Raw genomic sequence first — 19407 nt, 5'->3', positions numbered from 1 at the left:
CCGCAATCAACTGTTGAGGACCTATCCTGAGGAAAGGTAATCAATAGTTTACTCCTGGAAAACCACTTTAACCGCAAGTACAGTAAATTTACAGTACTTTGGTCCTGAACTTTCATACCTGCTGATTGTAAAAATATGGCACGGGATTAAAACTCCTGCAATATAGCAGGAACAGGTTGGATCCTCGACTGTTAGTGACAGCGGAGGACCTGTAGGAGAAGGCAAAAGCAGTTTAAACCGCTTCTGCCTTCTTTCTTGCAGGCTACATAGCAATCAATGAGCTCTGTGTAGTGAAGAGAGAAAGCAAAAGTATTATTTCCACTATTCGACTGGACGATCACGTGACCGCTAGTTGGCCCCTGCCATGGCAAAACTGCAGGGTCCTAGCAGACCCTGATCAGCTTTGTTAGTTACTACTGGGGCTCTAGTTACAGTGGAAATGTGTGAAATAAAAAAGAAAGAAACAAAGGAGAATGTGAATGACCCCCAGATGTCCCATACGACACCATCGAGGATAGAGATGTTAAGAAAATACTTACAGAAATAAGTTTACAAAAATTACAGAACGATAAAAATATATATATATATATATATATATATATATACACATATATATATAAAAGAAAAGAAAATAACCCACCACCGAAGCCAACCAAAACTATCACCCATATGCGCCTTGTAATCCGTGACTATACAAATTATACATCAAAACGTCCAAAACAAAATAAGGATCACATTCCTATACTTTATTTTAGCGTAAATATACTAATTTCAAAAATAAATAACTATAAGCTTAAAACAAAAGTTTTTTTAAACCTTTTTATCCCCAGTAAAACTAAAAAACTGAAAAAAGTCTATGAAAAAAGATATAAAAAATAGCCCTATATGTAGCGGAAAAATAACGCAGCAAAAATAATTTTAGTACTTGAAGAGAAAAAAAAACCCCATGTGTGTAAAATCCCTAAAAAGCATCTGGTCCTTTAGGACCAAAACACCCTGGTCCTTAAGGGGTTAAATGTCAAGTTGAAGAATGTCATATCCATATGATTTCTCATGGCATATATGCAAAGCAAAGAAACACTACAATTAAGTAGAATTTGTACTGATAGGTCTTTCAATCAGCTGATGTAGATCTCCTTTACTTCCGTTCTATAGCCACATATCATTTACCTTTATGGGTCGGGGAAATGCCAATACAGCGAATACATTGCACACATTTAATTTGACCACTGAATATAAAACAAATATACTTTAGACTATTTTCACAAAAAGTTTTTGAATCCATCGACAATTTTCTATCCAGGACGCCAATTTTGTATACAGCTAAGAAAGACTGACTAGGACAGAAACCTAGAATCCTAGTGTAAGGGAGATCAAAGAGGTCTCCGTTTTACACATTGAACCCTATGGTTCCATCCCATTTCCATCCAGTTGTCCATCTCTCCATGCTGTTGTCATAAAAGACAGAAGCGGCGCTAGATTCAAAAACATGATGTGAAAGTAGCATTAATAGTAGCAAAGGTTGCAAATTCTTCTCCCTAAAGCGTTACATACAATTCCTGCTGTCTGACAATATCTCTTTCTGACCACTCATGATGAAACCGTTACACACTGCTGTTATCCCCAATGTTGCCATGACAGACCTATAAAATCCTAACAATTCAAACCAAATTTCCTTTTACTAGATCATAAAAAACAGCAGTGACGCATAAATCTCCCCTACAGCAATCCCTTTAAGGAATGATTAATTTGGCTTGTGTTGGATTGAACGGGAGGATGTATATGGGCTTTTGGGATAAGCTGTCATAATCAGGATTGAAAGGCAGCTGGCAACATCTGCACTGAGAGCCACAATTAAGTTAATCACAAAAAGAAGTATCATAAAATGAAAAATTGCTAGGAGCTCAGCCCGATTGACCTCAAACATTCTCTGCAGACCCAGGGATACTGACTGCAATGTGCCATCTCCAAATGCACCAGGACAAGGCTCTGTGGCATTTCCCTTTGATGACTGTAATGTAATTCGAATCTTTAATTGAAAGAATCCACAGGAGACAAAACAGAACATCTGACACTAATAGCGGCATCAGTTGTTGTCCTTCAGAAGAGCGTTCTCAAGTTCAGATTCATATTTGAGGCAGTCAAAGTGCAGATACTCTTAAATGTTGAGCATTTAAGAAAGTCGAGCTTGGCGGTTCCCAAAGAACACAGATCACATTGCAGGAATCATCTGTTATAATAATAGCAATCTTCATTTTGTAAAATCATCAACTTGGAATCAATAGTACTTATGACTAGGCAATATATTTCTAGTGCATAAAACAGTCTCTTTCACATTCCATCCACATTTCACTGTTGTCAAAGCAACCGGACTTACAAAGTCCTTGATATAATGGAGTTATGTGAAAGAAATAAACATCAACCCCCCATAGACTCTATTGCATTTCTATGCTGTTACATGGAAACATTATACATCAATACCATAGTTTACAAATAAGGCCGAATGTTAAACTCTACCAGCATAGAAAGTCATAGTGGACAACAATATTTGCCCACCTAGGGTATCACTCTCGAAAATTCATATGGGATTTTGATTGGTTATAGGAAGGTAGTTTAGAGGAGTAGCTAGACTTTCTGCCGGCACAGCTTCAGTCTGAAGCCTAAATCCTATAACTAAATAGCTTGGCAGAAGGCAAAGTGGCTGGTTGGCACCCACTATGGTCCCTTGCACCTAAGATAGTTCCTTAGCACCAACAGTGTGAAAGTATGGAAATGACCTATGTTGCACTAGTTATTGAGGGGTTAATACAGTTTAGTCCAAAGCTTGTAAAAGTGGCGTTTACTGGAATAAGCTGGGCTAGTCAATGGGGGATGGAGCACTTCCTGAAAACCGTGTTTAGTCATCGTTATCGCATTCCTTATTCTTAAGGCTCCTGCACACTTGCATTTTTTTCACGCGATTGTCAATGGGACTTTCTAATGTTAAAAACGCATTGCTCAAAAACCACAAAGCACAAACTTGCGATGCGTTTTTAACATTAGAAAGTCTCATTGACAATCGCGTGAAAAAAATGCAGTGATATAGCGTGAAAAAGTCTGCAAAAAAAACACAAGTGTGCAGAAGCCCTTATCAATATAGTATATGATTGGACGCCATGCCCAGCCAGCACCCTTTTGTCATTGAGTGATTTGCTATAACATAGTTACGCCTTGCATTACTTATTTTTCTACTTTGGCAATCCAACTCTAATGAGTAGGCTACTTCCTTCAGATGAGCTCTGGAACAAGACCTAATTGCTCTATGTTGATGAGGCTTCTATACCCCTTGAGTATCACCTAAATTGAAGGATTACTCCAACAACAGTAAGTGATCCTATACTCATCTATTCCGGCTTCCTACATCTCCAGGACTCATCCCGCTTAGTCTATTTACAAACTGCAGAATCAGCCTGTAAATGGAATATTACAGGCTGCTGCATCCAATCACAGACCTCAACAGTTGACTGCAGAGGTCTTCAGTTGGCTGCAGCAGCCTGTGGCATCCCATCAACAGGCAGACTACAGCCTATAAACACAGAGCTGGAGGGTAGAATAGAGGTGTAGCAATGGAGCTGCAGAAAGACGGGATGGGCGAGAATGTGCTCAATTATTATTTGGGGGCATGAGCAGCTGTAAAAAAATAGCTTTTTAAGACAATCATATAGGGAGCAATCACTGGTTTTAAATGGGAAATTAGTACAGTATAGAAGATTGTACACCATAAAAGGATGACATTCTGGTGATCTCTATAGAGGATTTGCACATTTCCACATTCCAGATACATGCTACCAAAATCCAGCTTGACACTTGGGTACATGATTTAAAAGACTTAAAGGGGTTGTCCCGCGGCAGCAAGTGGGTCTATACACTTCTGTATGGCCATATTAATGCACTTTGTAATGTACATTGTGCATTAATTATGAGCCATACAGAAGTTATCAAAAGTTATTCACTTACCTGTTCCGTTGCTGGCGTCCTCGTCTCCATGGTTGCCGTCTAATTTTCGCCGTCTAATGGCCAAATTAGACGCGCTTGCGCAGTCCGGGTCTTCTTATCTTCTCAATGGGGCTCCGTGTAGCTCCGTGTAGCTCCGCCCCGTCACGTGCCGATTCCAGCCAATCAGGAGGCTGGAATCGGCAATGGACCGCACAGAAGCCCTGCGGTCCACGGAGGGAGAAGATGCCGGCAGCCATCTTCACCGGGTAAGTAAGAAGTCACCGGAGCACGGGGATTCAGCTAAGCGCTGTCCGGTGTTCTTTTTTAACCCCTGCATCGGGGTTGTCTCGCGCCGAACGGGAGGGGGGGGGGGGGGTTGAAAAAAAAAAAAAAAACGTTTCGGCGCGGGACAACCCCTTTAAACCAAGATCTAAAGTTATCCCCTATTCACATGACAGGAGATAACTATGATCGTGGGGTCCAACGGCTGAAACCCCCAGCGATCCCAAGAAAGGTGGTCCTGACAGTCCCTAAATGAATGGAGCGGAGGTCGTGCATACATGTTGTCGCTCTATTCATGTCAATGATAGCACTGGAGAGTGTCAAGGACTCATACATGACTGTTTCTGGCACTATCATTTGAATAAATGGAGCGGCAGCATGCATGAGTGTCCTTTGCCCCATTCATGCGGGGACAGTCATGACCAAAGTTTTTGGACCCCAACTAATTACAAAGTTATATGCTATCACATGAATTGAATAGAGGATAAATGTATCTCCTGTGCATAACTTTAGATCTAGGTACAAGTCCTTTTATACAGGACAGTGAAGGGACAATGACCGTTATGGGACAATGTTTTGAAAGTTCGTCTTCACCATTGACCTGTCTAAATAGCAAACACTCATTCATCTCATGAGCAGCACATCAGGGGATGTGCTGTCAGCAAATCAATTCTGTACGGATCGCATTAACGATCACTCTCCCCCGATCCTCTGATAGATGTAAATGGCAGTAAGAAGCACTGATCAACATGCTATATTGTCAATCAGCGCTCGTTAAAGGGGCAGAGAATGGGAGCATGTAAAAGGTACATTATAGATAAGGTAGCCCATTAGTCCCAAAAAGCATATCACATATGTGGGATGTGAAAAGTTCCCTATGTATTTCCACTACCTGCAATTTGCATAGTCATCTTGTAAGCGCATAAAGGGACAGCACTATTCTGCTTTATAATATACGCTCAATGTAAAAAAAATATCCTTCCCCTAGAAGGAGTTGTCGGAATCAAATGAAATTGTAATTGTGTGATCATCACTGATCATGCAAACTTGTAGGCTGTGGAAGTTGGAGTTCCAGATGGTCCTACAAATGTTCTACTAACAATAAATATGGTGACCGGGCAGTCATGGAAGTATGGCAATGTCGTGGAGGCATTCCTGTGACCCCCTCTGTGTGTGGCTGAGCATTATCCTGCTGGGAAATACCTCTTGATATTTGCCATGAGAGGAACACATGTGGCTGCAGGGTGTCCTGAGCATATTGCTGAGCTGTTATTGTCCCTCGTACCACTATTGGGGGCAGTGTTGTGCTCCACAGCAAAGGCAGGATTGAGCCACTCACCCCTGGATCTCCAGGCACAAATACGGCCTTCATCAGTGCCCAAACTATACCCAGATTCGTCGCTGGAGACAACCTGGTTTCACTCTGTAGCAATCCAGTTTTGTCGGTCAGGACACCACTGCAACACAGAGGCAATGGTGGGTGGTTGTCAAAGGTCGTACACATAATGGGTGCAAAGACACTAAATGTCCTTCAGCCAAGCACCTGGAAATGTTGCAACAGACAAAAGAGCCTATAACAATGGTGCCACCTGTCTCTGAATGGTGGACAATGAAACAGTTGGAGCTGCTCGAGCTTGTCAGATGATCAGACGATCATCTCTATTTCTGGTCTGTCAAGAGAATCCTGAGCCCAGTCATCTTGCAAGTGTGCAGCCACTGGTCCCAACGCCTCCTAACAGTCTGGTCCGAATGGCCCAGGTGGTGGGTAATTCGTTGATATGACCAGCTTCTCGCATTCCAATAATGCACCCTCTCACAAAATCTCTTCTCTACATTGTAGAGGCATCTAGTGGTCAACAGGTTCTACACAAGCGGGAAAAGAGGTCACTACACACAAGTAGCCTCCAAGAGCCTTTTTATAGGCCATAGGGGGAACCACTTTTAGGGCCTCAGGTGACAAAACCGTTCATCTAATCACACCACAACTCTAATCATTTGCAGATCCGCCGGAGATGTAACTGTATCCCAAGTTTTGCAGCAAAACGACAACTCCTTCTAGAGGCTCGATTTTTTTGACAATGAGTGTATTTACATTAAAATCTTAATTAATGCCTTTTAGGATCATTTTGGGTGACATACATCACAACTGATAGAGAAAAAAAATAGTAACATGATAATGTGATGCAGACCCTATAGCATGGGGCATCATATTATTATGTTACGGGGACTTTTATTTGCAGCTTTATAGACATGCTTAGATCACTGAAGTGGCAGCTTTAATATTACATGATAAACAACAAGTCCGTACGGATTCAAAGGTCTTGTTTGACATACTATTGTTCTTGGCACAAGCGAACAGGCCACAGATGCAAAAGGAAGGCATTTCCTTTGGTACACAGTCTCTGGTGCACTGAGTAAGCTGCTCAAAGCATGGAGTGTGATTTGTAAAGGGAGTGTGCCAAGAAAAAAACGGAAATAATAATAATCATGAAGCTATATAAAACTGTACTACCTTCTACTGTGCAATGGGAGAGTATCTCGTCGTTAGAACAAAATGCTAACCTTCATATATCAACCATTATACCCCGGACAGGAAAACCAAGTCTCAGCAACCAATACTAGAGATGAGCGAGCACCAAAATGCTCGGGTGCTCATTACTCGGGACGAAATTTTCGCGATGCTCGAGGGTTCGTTTCGAGTAACGAACCCCATTGAAGTCAATGGGCGACCCGAGCATTTTTGTATTTCGCCGATGCTCGCTAAGGTTTCCTTGTGTGAAAATCTGGGCAATTCAAGAAAGTGATGGGAACGACACAGCAACGGATAGGGCAGGCGAGGGGCTACATGTTGGGCTGCATCTCAAGTTCACAGGTCCCACTATTAAGCCACAATAGCGGCAAGAGTGGGGCCCCCCCCTCCCAAAAACTTTTACTTCTGAAAAGCCCTCATTAGCATGGCATACCTTAGCTAAGCACCACACTACCTCCAACAAAGCACAATCACTGCCTGCATGACACTCCACTGCCACTTCTCCTGGGTTACATGCTGCCCAACCCCCCCCTCCCCCCTCCCCCCCACAGCGCACACCAAAGTGTCCCTGCGCAGCCTTCAGCTGCCCTCATGCCACACCACCCTCATGTCTATTTAGAAGTGCGTCTGCCATGACGAGGAACCGCAGGCACACACTGCAGAGGGTTGGCACGGCTAGGCAGCGACCCTCTTTAAAAGGGGCGGGGCGATAGCCCACAATGCTGTACAGAAGCAATGAGAAATAGAATCCTGTGCCACCGCCATCAGGAGCTGCACACGTGGGCATAGCAATGGGGAACCTATGTGCCACACACTATTCATTCTGTCAAGGTGTCTGCATGCCCCAGTCAGACCGCGGTTTTTAATTCATAGACACAGGCAGGTACAACTCCCTATTGTGAAGTCCCTGTGGACCCACAGCATGGGTGGCTCCCTGGAACCCACCGGCGGTACATAAAAATATCCCATTGCATTGCCCAACACAGCTGAGGTAGTAATGTCGTGCTTAATGCAGGTGGGCTTCGGCCCACACTGCATGCCCCAGTCAGACTGGGGTTCTTTACAAGTGGAAACAGATGCATTTATAATTCCCTGTGGACCCACAGCATGGGTGGGTGCCAGGAAGCCACCGGCGGTACATAGAAATATCCCATTGCATTGCCCAACACAGCTGAGGTAGTAATGTCTTGCTTAATACAGGTGGGCTTCGGCCCACACTGCATGCCCCAGTCAGACTGGGGTTCTTTACAAGTGGACAGATGTAGGTTAAACTCCGTGTGCACCTACAGCATGGGTGGCTCCCTGGAACCCACCGGCGATACACAAAAATATCCCATTGCATTGCCCAACACAGCGGATGTAACGTCAGCTGTAATGCAGGTGGGCTAAAAATTCATTTGATTACACTGTAGGCGAGGGCCCACAAAAATTGCTGTATCAACAGTACTAATGTACATCCAAAAAATTGGCCATGCCCAACCAAGATAGCAGGTGAAACCCATTAATCGCTTTGGTTAATGTGGCTTAAGTGGTAACTAGGCCTGGAGGCAGCCCAGTTTAACGAAAAATTGGTTCAAGTTAAAGTTTCAACGCTTTTAAGAGCATTGAAACATATAAAAATTGTTTAGAAAAATTATGAGTGAGCCTTGTGGCCCTAAGAAAAATTGCCCGTTCAGCGTGATTACGTGAGGTTTCAGGAGGAGGAGGAGGAATATTAGACACAGATTGATGAAGCAGAAATGTCCCCGTTTTGGATGGTGAGAGAGAACGTAGCTTCCATCCGCGGGTGCAGCCTACGTATTGCTTACGTATCGCTGCTGTCCGCTGGTGGAGAAGAGAAGTCTGGAGAAATCCAGGCTTTGTTCATCTTGATGAGTGTAAGCCTGTCGGCACTGTCGTTTGACAGGTGGGTACGCTTATCCGTGATGATTCCCCCAGCCACACTAAACACACTCTCTGACAAGACGCTAGCCGCAGGACAAGCAAGCACCTCCAGGGCATACAGCGCGAGTTCAGGCCACGTGTCCAGATTCGACACCCAGTAGTTGTAGGGGGCAGAGGCGTCACGGAGGACGGTCGTGCGATCGGCTACGTACTCCCTCACCATCCTTTTACAGTGCTCCCGCCGACTCAGCCTTGACTGGGGAGCGGTGACACAGTCTTGCTGGGGAGCCATAAAGCTGGCAAAGGCCTTGGAGAATGTTCCCCTGCCTGCGCTGTACATGCTGCCTGATCTCTGCGCCTACCCTGCTACCTGGCCCTCGGAACTGCGCCTTCTGCCACTAGCGCTGTCGGATGGGAAGTTTACCATCAGTTTGTCCACCAGCGCCCTGTGGTATAGCAACACTCTCGAACCCCTTTCCTCTTCGCGAATGAGAGTGGGAAGGTTGTCCTTATAGCGTGGGTCGAGCAGTGTGTACACCCAGTAATCCGTAGTGGCCAGAATGCGTGTAACGCGAGGGTCACGAGAAAGGCATCCTAACATGAAGTCAGCCATGTGTGCCAGGGTACCTGTACGCAACACATGGCTGTCTTCACTAGGAAGATCACTTTCAGGATCCTCCTCCTCCTCCTCTTCCTCCTCCTCAGGCCATACACGCTGAAAGGATGACAGCCCAGCAGCATGTGTACCCTCACCAGTGGGCCAAGCTGTCTCTTCCCCCTCCTCCTCATCCTCCTCATGCTCCTCCTCCTCCTCCTCAACGCGCTGAGATATAGACAGGCGGGTGCTCTGACTATCCAGCGACATACTGTCTTCCCCCGGCTCTGTTTCCGAGCGCAAAGCGTCTGCCTTTATGCTTTGCAGGGAACTTCTCAAGATGCATAGCAGAGGAATGGTGACGCTAATGATTGCAGCATCGCCGCTCAATACCTGGGTAGACTCCTCAAATTTTCCAAGGACCTGGCAGATGGCTGCCAACCAGGGCCACTCTTCTGTAAATAATTGAGGAGGCTGACTCCCACTGCGCCGCGCAAGTTGGAGTTGGTATTCCACTATAGCTCTACGCTGCTCATAGAGTCTGGCCAACATGTGGAGCGTAGAGTTCCACTGTGTGGGCACGTCGCACAGCAGTCAGTGCACTAGCAGATTAAACCGATGTTGCAGGGTCCGCAGGGTGGCAGCGTGCGTGTGTGATTTGCAGAAATGTGCGCAGATCCGGCGCACCTTTCCGAGCAGGTATGACAAGTGGGGGTAGCTTTTCAGAAAGCGCTGAACCACCAAATTAAACACATGGGCCAGGCATGGCACGTGCGTGAGGCTGCCGAGCTGCAGAGCCGCCACCAGCTTACGGCCGTTGTCACACACGACCATGCACGGTTGGAGGCTCAGCGGCGCAAGCCAGCGGTCGGTCTGCTCTGTCAGACCCTGCAGCAGTTCGTGGGCCGTGTGCCTCTTCTCTCCTAAGCTGAGTAGTTTCAGCACGGCCTGCTGACGCTTGCCCACCGCTGTGCTGCCACGCCGCGTGACACCGACTGCTGGCGACGTGCTGCTGACACATCTTGATTGCGAGACAGAGGTTGCGTTGGAGGAGGAGGAGGAGGAGGAGGAGGAGGAAGGTGCTTTAGTGGAGGAAGCATACACCGCCGCAGATACCACCACCGAGCTGTGGCCCGCAATTCTGGGGGTGGGTAGGACGTGAGCGGTCCCAGGCTCTGACTCTGTCCCAGCCTCCACTAAATTCACCCAATGTGCCGTCAGGGAGATATAGTGGCCCTGCCCGCCTGTGCTTGTCCACGTGTCCGTTGTTAAGTGGACCTTGGCAGTAACCGCGTTGGTGAGGGTGCGTACAATGTTGCGGGAGACGTGGTCGTGCAGGGCTGGGACGGCACATCGGGAAAAGTAGTGGCGACTGGGAACCGAGTAGCGCGGGGCAGCCGCCGCCATCATGCTTTTGAAAGCCTCCGTTTCCACAAGCCTATACGGCAGCATCTCTAGGCTGATCAATTTTGCAATGTGCACGTTTAACGCTTGAGTGTGCGGGTGCGTGGCGTCGTAGTTGCGCTTGCGCTCAAACTGTGGCACTAGCGACGTCTGGACGCTGCGCTGAGAGACATTGCTGGATGGGGCCGAGGACAGCGGAGGTGAGGGTGTGGGTGCAGGCCAGGAGACGGTAGTGCCTGTGTCCTCAGAGGGGGGTTGGATCTCAGTGGCAGGTTGGGGCACAGGGGGAGAGGCAGTGGTGCAAACTGGAGGCGGTGAACGGGCATCGTCCCACCTTGTGGGGTGCTTGGCCATCATATGCCTGCGCATGCTGTTGGTGGTGCCTCCCCACCTGATCTTGGCGCGACAAAGGTTGCACACCACTGTTCGTCGGTCGTTAGGCGTCTCTGTGAAAAACTGCCACACCGTAGAGCACCTTGACCTCTGCAGGGGGGCATGGCGCGAGGGGGCGCTTTGGGAAACAGTTGGTGGATTATTCGGTCTAGCCCTGCCTCTACCCCTGGCCACCGCACTGGCTCGGCCTGTGCCCACACCCTCACTTGGCCCTCCGCGTCCTCGGCCGCGTCCACATCCTCTAGGCCTACCCCTACCCCTCAGCATGCTGTATTACCAGTGATTTGATTTCCCAGGCAGGAAAGAAATTGGCGCAAGGCTGCACTCAACCGTAGCTGGTTGCGTCTGATTTTTGTACGTTGTCCACGCAGCACACACGTACACGGAGACCTTAGGACTGACACAGGCAGGCCAAATATAATTTCTTTTCCTTTTTTGCAAAGGGAAGCACCCACTGCGTATATTCAATGAACAAGAAGTTTAATATCTGTGGTGTGGCCCTCAAAAAGTGTCACACAAGTATAGTGTAGCAGAGTTATTAACTCTAGCAGAGCAGGTATTTGCCAGTCAGGAAAGACAATGGCGCTAGGCTGCAGTAAAGCATAGCTGGTTGCGTCTGATTTTTGTACGTTGTACACGCAGCACACACGTACACGGAGACCTTAGGACTGACACAGGCAGGCGAAATATAATTTTTTTCCTTTTTAGCTTAGGGAAGACCCCACTGCGTGTATTCAATGAATAATAAATGTCTTCTGGCCCTGCCTACACAATTCTATCCCTGTAGTATTAATGCCGGGTGCAATGCTCTGTACAGCCGGTTTTGAGAAAAAAAAAAAAAATGCAACACTGCTAACAGCAGCCTGGACAGTACTGCACACGGATAGAAGTGGCCCTAGAAAGGACCGTTGGGGTTCTTGAAGTCTACACTAACTCCTAACACTCTCCCTGCCTAACCCCCACTTCTGTCCCTATTGCAGGGCGCAATGCTCTGCAGATCCAATTTTGGACAAAAAAAAAAAAAAATACTGTGCTAACACAGTACTGCACACTAGTAGATGTGGCCCTGAGAAGGGCCGTTGGGGTTCTTGAAGCCTACACTGACTCCTAACGCTCTCCCTACAGCAGCACCAGCAGCAGCACTTTCCCTCAGCTAAGTCACAAGGCATGTGTGGCGAGCCGCGGGAGGGGCCGATTTTTATACTCGGGTGACATCTGATCGCCCCAGCCACTCACAGCAGGGGGGTGGTATAGGGCTTGAACGTCACAGGGGGAAGTTGTAATGCCTTCCCTGTCTTTCAATTGGCCAGAAAAGCGCGCTAACGTCTCAGAGAGGAAACTGAAAGTAACCGGAACACCGCGTGGTGCTCGTTACGAGTAACGAGCATCCCGAACACCCTAATATTCGCACGAATATCAAGCTCGGACGAGTACGTTCGCTCATCTCTAACCAATACCTTTCTTTCTGTGACCAAAGCTTCATGACATGGATGCATTCATTTATTCAGATCAATAGATGTGACAGCCTTCCTTGAATGACCTCAGTTTAAGTGAAAATATTGGTAATATAAGGGCGCATGCTGTAAAATACCATAAAATGTTTTCCATCCTTCCTCAACCTGTTAGCTATGGAACCCTAAGTAAAACTACAAGAACATACATGTAGCCTCGACCAAGAATTCCTTCTACATGTACTAATTCTACTGAACAACTTGCAATTGCACCTTCCAAAAAGGCAGGAATGCAACTGCTGGTATTGAGAGTGGTGGGGGCCTGCCACTAACTTGCTTCTAGTGTTTCCCAACCGATTTTCATAGGGCTTTCTGGCAGCAACCACTGGGAAAATGTCACTTTCAACTTCCATTGAGTGCAATAGTAGCTGCATAAATCCGTGTGCATTAACCTCCCTAGTCTTATCATTAAATTTGTGAAGCCAGTTCTGTGATGTAGAAATGAAGTTAAAAATACAGAAGGAAATTTAGTAAGCATTTATAAAGATTTTTGCATTAAAAAAAATGTAAAAATTTGGTGCAAGACTTGCTTGCACAAAGATTGTGTGACTTTTTGACTGCTACTCCAGTTTATATCACTTTCCATAAAGTTGGGCATGGCATATTGGGAAGGGTGTATATTAACCCAAGAAACTGGTGTAAAATATACTAAAAAGCTATACCAGATTGTTCCTGGTGTACATTTCGGTGTAGGCACATTAAGTAGCCGAGATGTACCTAATACACTTGATCACTGCATCAGGAACACCTAGTTAATAACTGTTTGGTCAACCTTTTTGAAGGATCATGGCTTTCAGATATCGAGGAACAGATTCCACAAGAGGTTGAACATCCTCCATACTCAAATTGACCCATACCCGTGTAGCAGCTTTGTTAGCTGGTGTATATTTTGCGGATAAGTGGGAGCAGATTTCACAGCTCTTTTCCAGCATATCCCAAACATGTTCAACAGTCGGATGAGTTTAAGAGCCAGGGCAGTGTGGAAAATTCATTGTCATGTTCCTCCAAACAGTCTCCAATGATCCGACCTCGATGACATGGAGTATTGTATTATTACAAGATGGCACTGTGGTTGGGGAAAACTTCTTGAAGATATGGTGCAGAAGGTCCCTGTGATGTTTGCTATTCAAGGATTATGGTATGATGACAAAGTCCTAAGCTATGCCAGGAAAACACTCCCCAGATCATGACACCACAATCACTGGCTTGTTGAACCCCAATGGTGTATCCATGGAATGCTGCTTCATGACATTTACGCCAGATGCAGACTCGACTATTAAAATGGTTCAGCAGGAAGTAGGACTCGCCAATCTAAACGACCTTCTGCCATGTGTCCAGGGTCCACTGACAACCACTGTGTGATCTTCTGTTGGATGTTTGTCTTGGTATCATGGTTAGGAAATAACTAACAATTGCGATTGTTTCAGAAATACTGACACCACAGCTCCATGTGTACTGTGTTACTCATCACAAGAGGTCATGCACCAGTTGTTCCAAATGCAGTGCTCCTTCACTGTCTAAGAACAGGCATGTGCCTCTTCATATATTAGGTGCATTGTGTGCCAGCAAGAATAATATTAAGACAGCCTTTGAAATAGCGGTCTTAATAAATTTGCCCCATAGTGTTTAGGCCTTAATGTGCCCCGAAAAGTAGCAAGGGCTTCAGAGTTGCACCAAGTGTTATTTTTATATTCCCAACATGGTCAACATGGTTCACTAGCACTAACAAATCTCAATGTCTGAAAACTTCAGCTGCAAATGAAGATAGTTTATGGAATTTAATAAAGATAAGTTATGAAATTTCAACTGGCATTTGTTATATCCGTCCTGGACTGCCAATAGGACACTGGGATCACATGGTACTAATGCAGTAAGGAAGAACATGTCAGCTTGCTATACTCTCAACTAGATGCAGGACAAACAGAAATGAGAGGGAATGAACAGAGTGGGGCACTCTGAATCCCTCAGACTGAACCCACTTCACAGCAGAGCAACCGTCCCAAAAGGGACGACCCCACTTCTTCCACAAGGACAGGTCAGAGGTCCGAGGGGTACCAGAGTACAGACAATCAAGGAACAAACAGAGAATGACAATAAATAAAATATAAGAGCAATAGAATACCAGACAAACAGATACAAAAGAAAACAACACACAGGAGCACGGCGCAAGCTGACTGACCAGGGAATACTGAAAAATCATCATCAACTCCCAGCCAGGAAGAGCTGGATTATATAAGAAAAATGGAGAAGCTGACAGGCTGACAAGACTCTCAATCACCAGCCACTAACTCAGCTAACAGCTGCAAGACTAATTAACCTGAACCAGTAAGCACAGTAGATGTTACCCTATCTAGTCAGAATAGAACCCACAGAAGCAAAAGTGTGCTGATTTGTAACGTGACAACATTAATGTAACTTGTCACAAACTCTCAGTGGTAAGTGGGGTCCATTCTGAGTTTTGCCTAGAGGACCCTATGATTTCTGAGCATGTTCCCGATACCTGGATAAACTGCTCTTGAATTTATAAGCTACAAAAACTGCTTAAAAGTGCAGCAAAGTTAAGCCACAATATAAATAAAATAAAGCCAAAAGCCCAGTTACCATTCCAAGAACTCAATCATATGTGTAGAATGATTTACAACCAGAATTGTCTGCCTTGAAAAATAGTTGTGTGCTAATTTATAAATCTCCCACGTTGTGAACGGTGGGAAGAACAAATAGTTCTAAGTGGAACTTGGATTCAAACAACTTGTGAAGAAAATTATAGTTTAATGCTCTTGTGTATTTATTTCAACACAGCAATGGCCGATATGTTTCATATTTAATGTAAAAAATGAGATAAATCACGGGTGAGCGCTAATTCTGTAAGTTTAAACGTTCCATAACACAATCTCGAGAGAATTGTCACTAAATTAGAGCAGCAAGTTCTCTAGAGACTACTCTGACTAAATTCATAGCTAAAACCTTGGCTAATTGCCATAATTCCCCTCTAACAAACATAATAAAAAGAAGCATAAATTCTCTTACGATGGCTTCAGATTCTTGGGTCGTCGTCATGTAAGCGGAAGCATGAGCGCAACGCATGAACTTACCAGCACTAACTGTAATCGCCTCAATGAATTGCTCTCTCCAGCTGTTCGTTCCAACCACCAGAGCAAGATTTGTCTTCTTAATAAGTTTGTCCACAGTGCTCTGCGGAGACAGAAGAGGAATAAGGGACTCATTGGAATCATTCACTTTTCATTTAGCACATACGATGGAAAATCTTGGCCACTTGACAAGCGCAAAACAGCTGTAGAGCCTCAGGGATCAACACAAAGGTATCATTGAAAGATGCATTTAAATGCAGATATGCTGTTATCATGTTCAGTCGGATCACTGACTCTTTTTATTACACCGAGGGTATTGCAATGTCATTTCGGTTTCACATGAGTGTATTTGGGGCTCCATGCAGGAAGCGTACAGTATATTTAATGTCAAGGATCGGCAGGGTATTCTCAAAGCATTCTTTCCTCATCTCAAGTATGAAATTCAATCTCGTCTTTGCCACTGAACGTGTGACTTATGCACATAATCCTAATACTCAAGATATGATCATAATGATCAGTAAAGGGAACCTGTCAGTACAAATGCTGTGCTAATCACGGGAAGCAGGAAATACCAACAGGCTTCTTCATTACAAAGAACTACAGTATGTTTTACTCTGAAATGCTCCAGAATTTCAGAGAAAACTTAGTTTTAAAAAGAGCCATTCACAGGGAGATGCATCCGCTCCCATGAGCGGCTCCCACCTACCCAGTTCAGCTTGATTGACAGATATACCCTATTTACATATAGGGAAAGACCTCTTAGACAAACTCAACTGAGTAGGAGGAAGCTGTGGGAGACGAACCTAGCAGACACTTCTCCCTGTGCCCAACTCTTTTTAAAACTATGAACGAGATTTACTAAGCAAAATGAACCTGAAATGTGGCTCATCTTCCACCAAAGAAACTGTCTGACATGTCTTGCACAATATATTTTTATGTGTTTTAGATACTCTCTGTGGGTCAAGTAAAGTGTAGTTTCTCCTTAGGGAGAGCACCTAGGAGGTGAGTGAGGAGACTTCTAAGCCCATGCATGCTCCTCTGGGAAACATGCAAATAGAAGAATGGAATAATATCTCTACAGTGCCATCTACTGGAAGGCAGCATTCCTGCAAGTCAATGTCAGACTTTTTTATTATACAATTTTAGACTTTTTAAACAATTTGTAACAATGACTGGGAATGACTATGGTTAGGATAGATGAATTTCCAGACAGGTTACCTTTAAGACATGTGCAAATCCCTTTGCCAAACCCTTTGCCAAACTTGTGGAAGGCTCTCTACCATCTCTTATGAAGAAGAAAATTAAAGGGCAATGCATCCATAATATTGACCAAGTAATTACCACAGGGCACCCAAGTAATACCACCATTTAATGTCAAATAATAGTACACATAATATTTCCTTACTGCTGCATACAAGTGGCATACAGTGTCCTGCGTTACATAGTAGCCAAATAATGTATGTGCTAACACATTTATAAACGTTCACAACAAGCTGCTGGAGAAATAATGTAGGTATGAAATGTTGAAGGCAACTGAATACCCCAAGATTAAATGACCCTTCTTGCTATAATCCTGCCATAATTGCTCTTTTGCTGTAATTCACCCTACCACCAACCCGAGGAGCATGTAAAATCATTTTTCCAATTATCAGTCCAATGAAGTCAGTTTCACATGTGCCTATTATGCATGCATCCTTGTGCCTATAATGTGGACGAGTGTCCCAGCTTTTGGGCTCTTTTACACAAAATGACCTGTCGGGTGCAAATGCTTGACAGGTTTTCCCATGCAATAATCTTTCCTGTGCTTTTACATAGGAACAATCATTGCTTAGTGAATGGAGGTAGAGCGGCTGGGGATTGTTCTGGCCTACCCGCCCCCAGTCACAGTATACAAGTATACAAGGACTGATATGTTGTTCAGTTTTCTGCATACAGAAACTGAACGACGAATTAGAAGCAAAAAATTATCTTTCATCGTTCCATCAGGGCATGTATTTACACTGACCGATAATTGTTCAGATTCCCACTAGATGCGGTAATCTAATCGATTTATCGGGCATGTAAAAGGGCCCTTTCTGGGGGTCTCTTGACCTAACTCAGAGCATTATAGGAATCAATGATCCTCTGAGTTTCGATTAGTAGACCTATAGTTGAGCCAGACACTCGTCCATCTTATGGCCACATACATGCACCTGTAATATGCTTGTGTGCTGTTCTGTCTCAAACTGTCCCCTTCTTTGAATTTTTGGCACCCAGCCTCTCACTATATACAGGCTACCTTAGTAGGTTTGTTATGCTTGATAAATTGGGGTTTAAACTCAAAACGCATTGCATGGCACCTCAATCCTTGTCTTATGTTCATTTCTTCAATAAAATACTCTCTGTCAGATTGCTTTTCCACCTCCGACTTCGTCAGTTTGGGTGGTCTGTTTTTCTATCAGACCCCTCTCCCAATTAAGTGCCTCCTTATATGTATTATTGAATAATTCCTAAGTGATAGACCTGAGCGCTGGAGCTTTTATACTCATTTTTGTTTCTTCTCCCCCTCAAACTATGAGTGTGTTAGCAAAAGTTACAATATGTTGATGCTGAATATTCAACTGTAATATGAGGAAAATAGCATAAGCACCAACATATTCCAGACACATTTTTACTGAAAGGTCATATAAAATAATCTTAAAAACCATTCATGAGTACGGCCATAAAGGTCATTTCTTTGAAACAGAAGCAATGCAGAATAAAAAAGATGGAGTGCGACGAGGTAAGGTGAGAGTTTATTGTTTTTCACATTGCACTTCACCGTTGTGTACTGATGAATAAGGTGCTTAGACAACAGACGAAGGAACAGAACGAGACTCGAGAATGAATCGCATGTATCCCGCTCTCCTGCTTGCTGGAGATACTTAATTATTCACTACAGGATGAGTATGAACATGCAGGTGCTGTCTAGTAAACCTGAAGAAACAACTAGTCTGTTCTCTAGCTGCCATCTAATCTACTACAAGGAAACACGTGAACTATACTTAGGATAACAAACCATTTCAAAAACAATAATCTATTCATGTATGTATCTACTGCATGCAAATGTTGGAAGTTCCATTGATCTACCGTCACCTGTAGATTGACGACTCAGACTACATTCATATTCAAGGGGGGCCAAGATGCCTTCTAATGTTCTGTTAGAAGCATAAAAAACAAGACTGGACCGGCATTCAATACACCAAAAATAAAATATAAATGAAAAAACAATGCGGTGCTACTGGTACGTCTGAACAGTAAGACATATCCTGCAAGAAAAGTGCAATCCAATATTCTATTGAATCATAACAAGGAACAAAGAATAATCTATAATAAAAAAAATTCACAAAAAGAACCGATCACCCACACAATCCATGGAGATCCAGATAACAGTGCCAAGACGATAATACCTTGATATCATGGACATGAAAATATATAAAAAATACAGAATATACTAAAAAAAAGTGCATACAGTAATTCATTTCAGACCCTAGATAAGGTCCACAGACATACCAAAAAGTGTAAGTGCCGACTGTGAGTTTAAATAAATATAATGTAACCATACAGAAACCTGTACAGACAATATGACATCCAATACATCCAGAGAAGATTGCTTACGAAAAGCAGATCTAATTGTATTTACCAGTCCATTGAAGAAATCCAGGTAAAGACAGTAGAGTTGGGTGGTGTGTAGTAAGAGACAGACCCTACGCGTATCACTATACA

At 44.4% G+C, this 19407-nt stretch overlaps 1 protein-coding gene across 2 annotated transcripts in view; it reads right to left on the bottom strand.

Moving 5' to 3' along the window:
• SLC8A1 (solute carrier family 8 member A1) overlaps positions 1-19407 on the bottom strand; it is a 333579-nt gene that overhangs the window by 28269 nt on the left and 285903 nt on the right. For both annotated transcript variants that reach the window (XM_066595820.1, XM_066595821.1), the window contains exon 6: positions 15667-15766. In XM_066595820.1, coding sequence (XP_066451917.1) covers positions 15667-15766 — 100 coding nt within the window. The remainder of the gene's footprint in view (positions 1-15666; positions 15767-19407) is intronic.

The sequence above is a fragment of the Eleutherodactylus coqui genome, chromosome 3 (genome assembly GCF_035609145.1).
Source record: "Eleutherodactylus coqui strain aEleCoq1 chromosome 3, aEleCoq1.hap1, whole genome shotgun sequence".
In the NCBI taxonomy this organism is placed as follows: Eukaryota; Metazoa; Chordata; class Amphibia; order Anura; family Eleutherodactylidae; genus Eleutherodactylus; species Eleutherodactylus coqui.
This window is presented reverse-complemented; position numbering and strand designations above follow the sequence as displayed.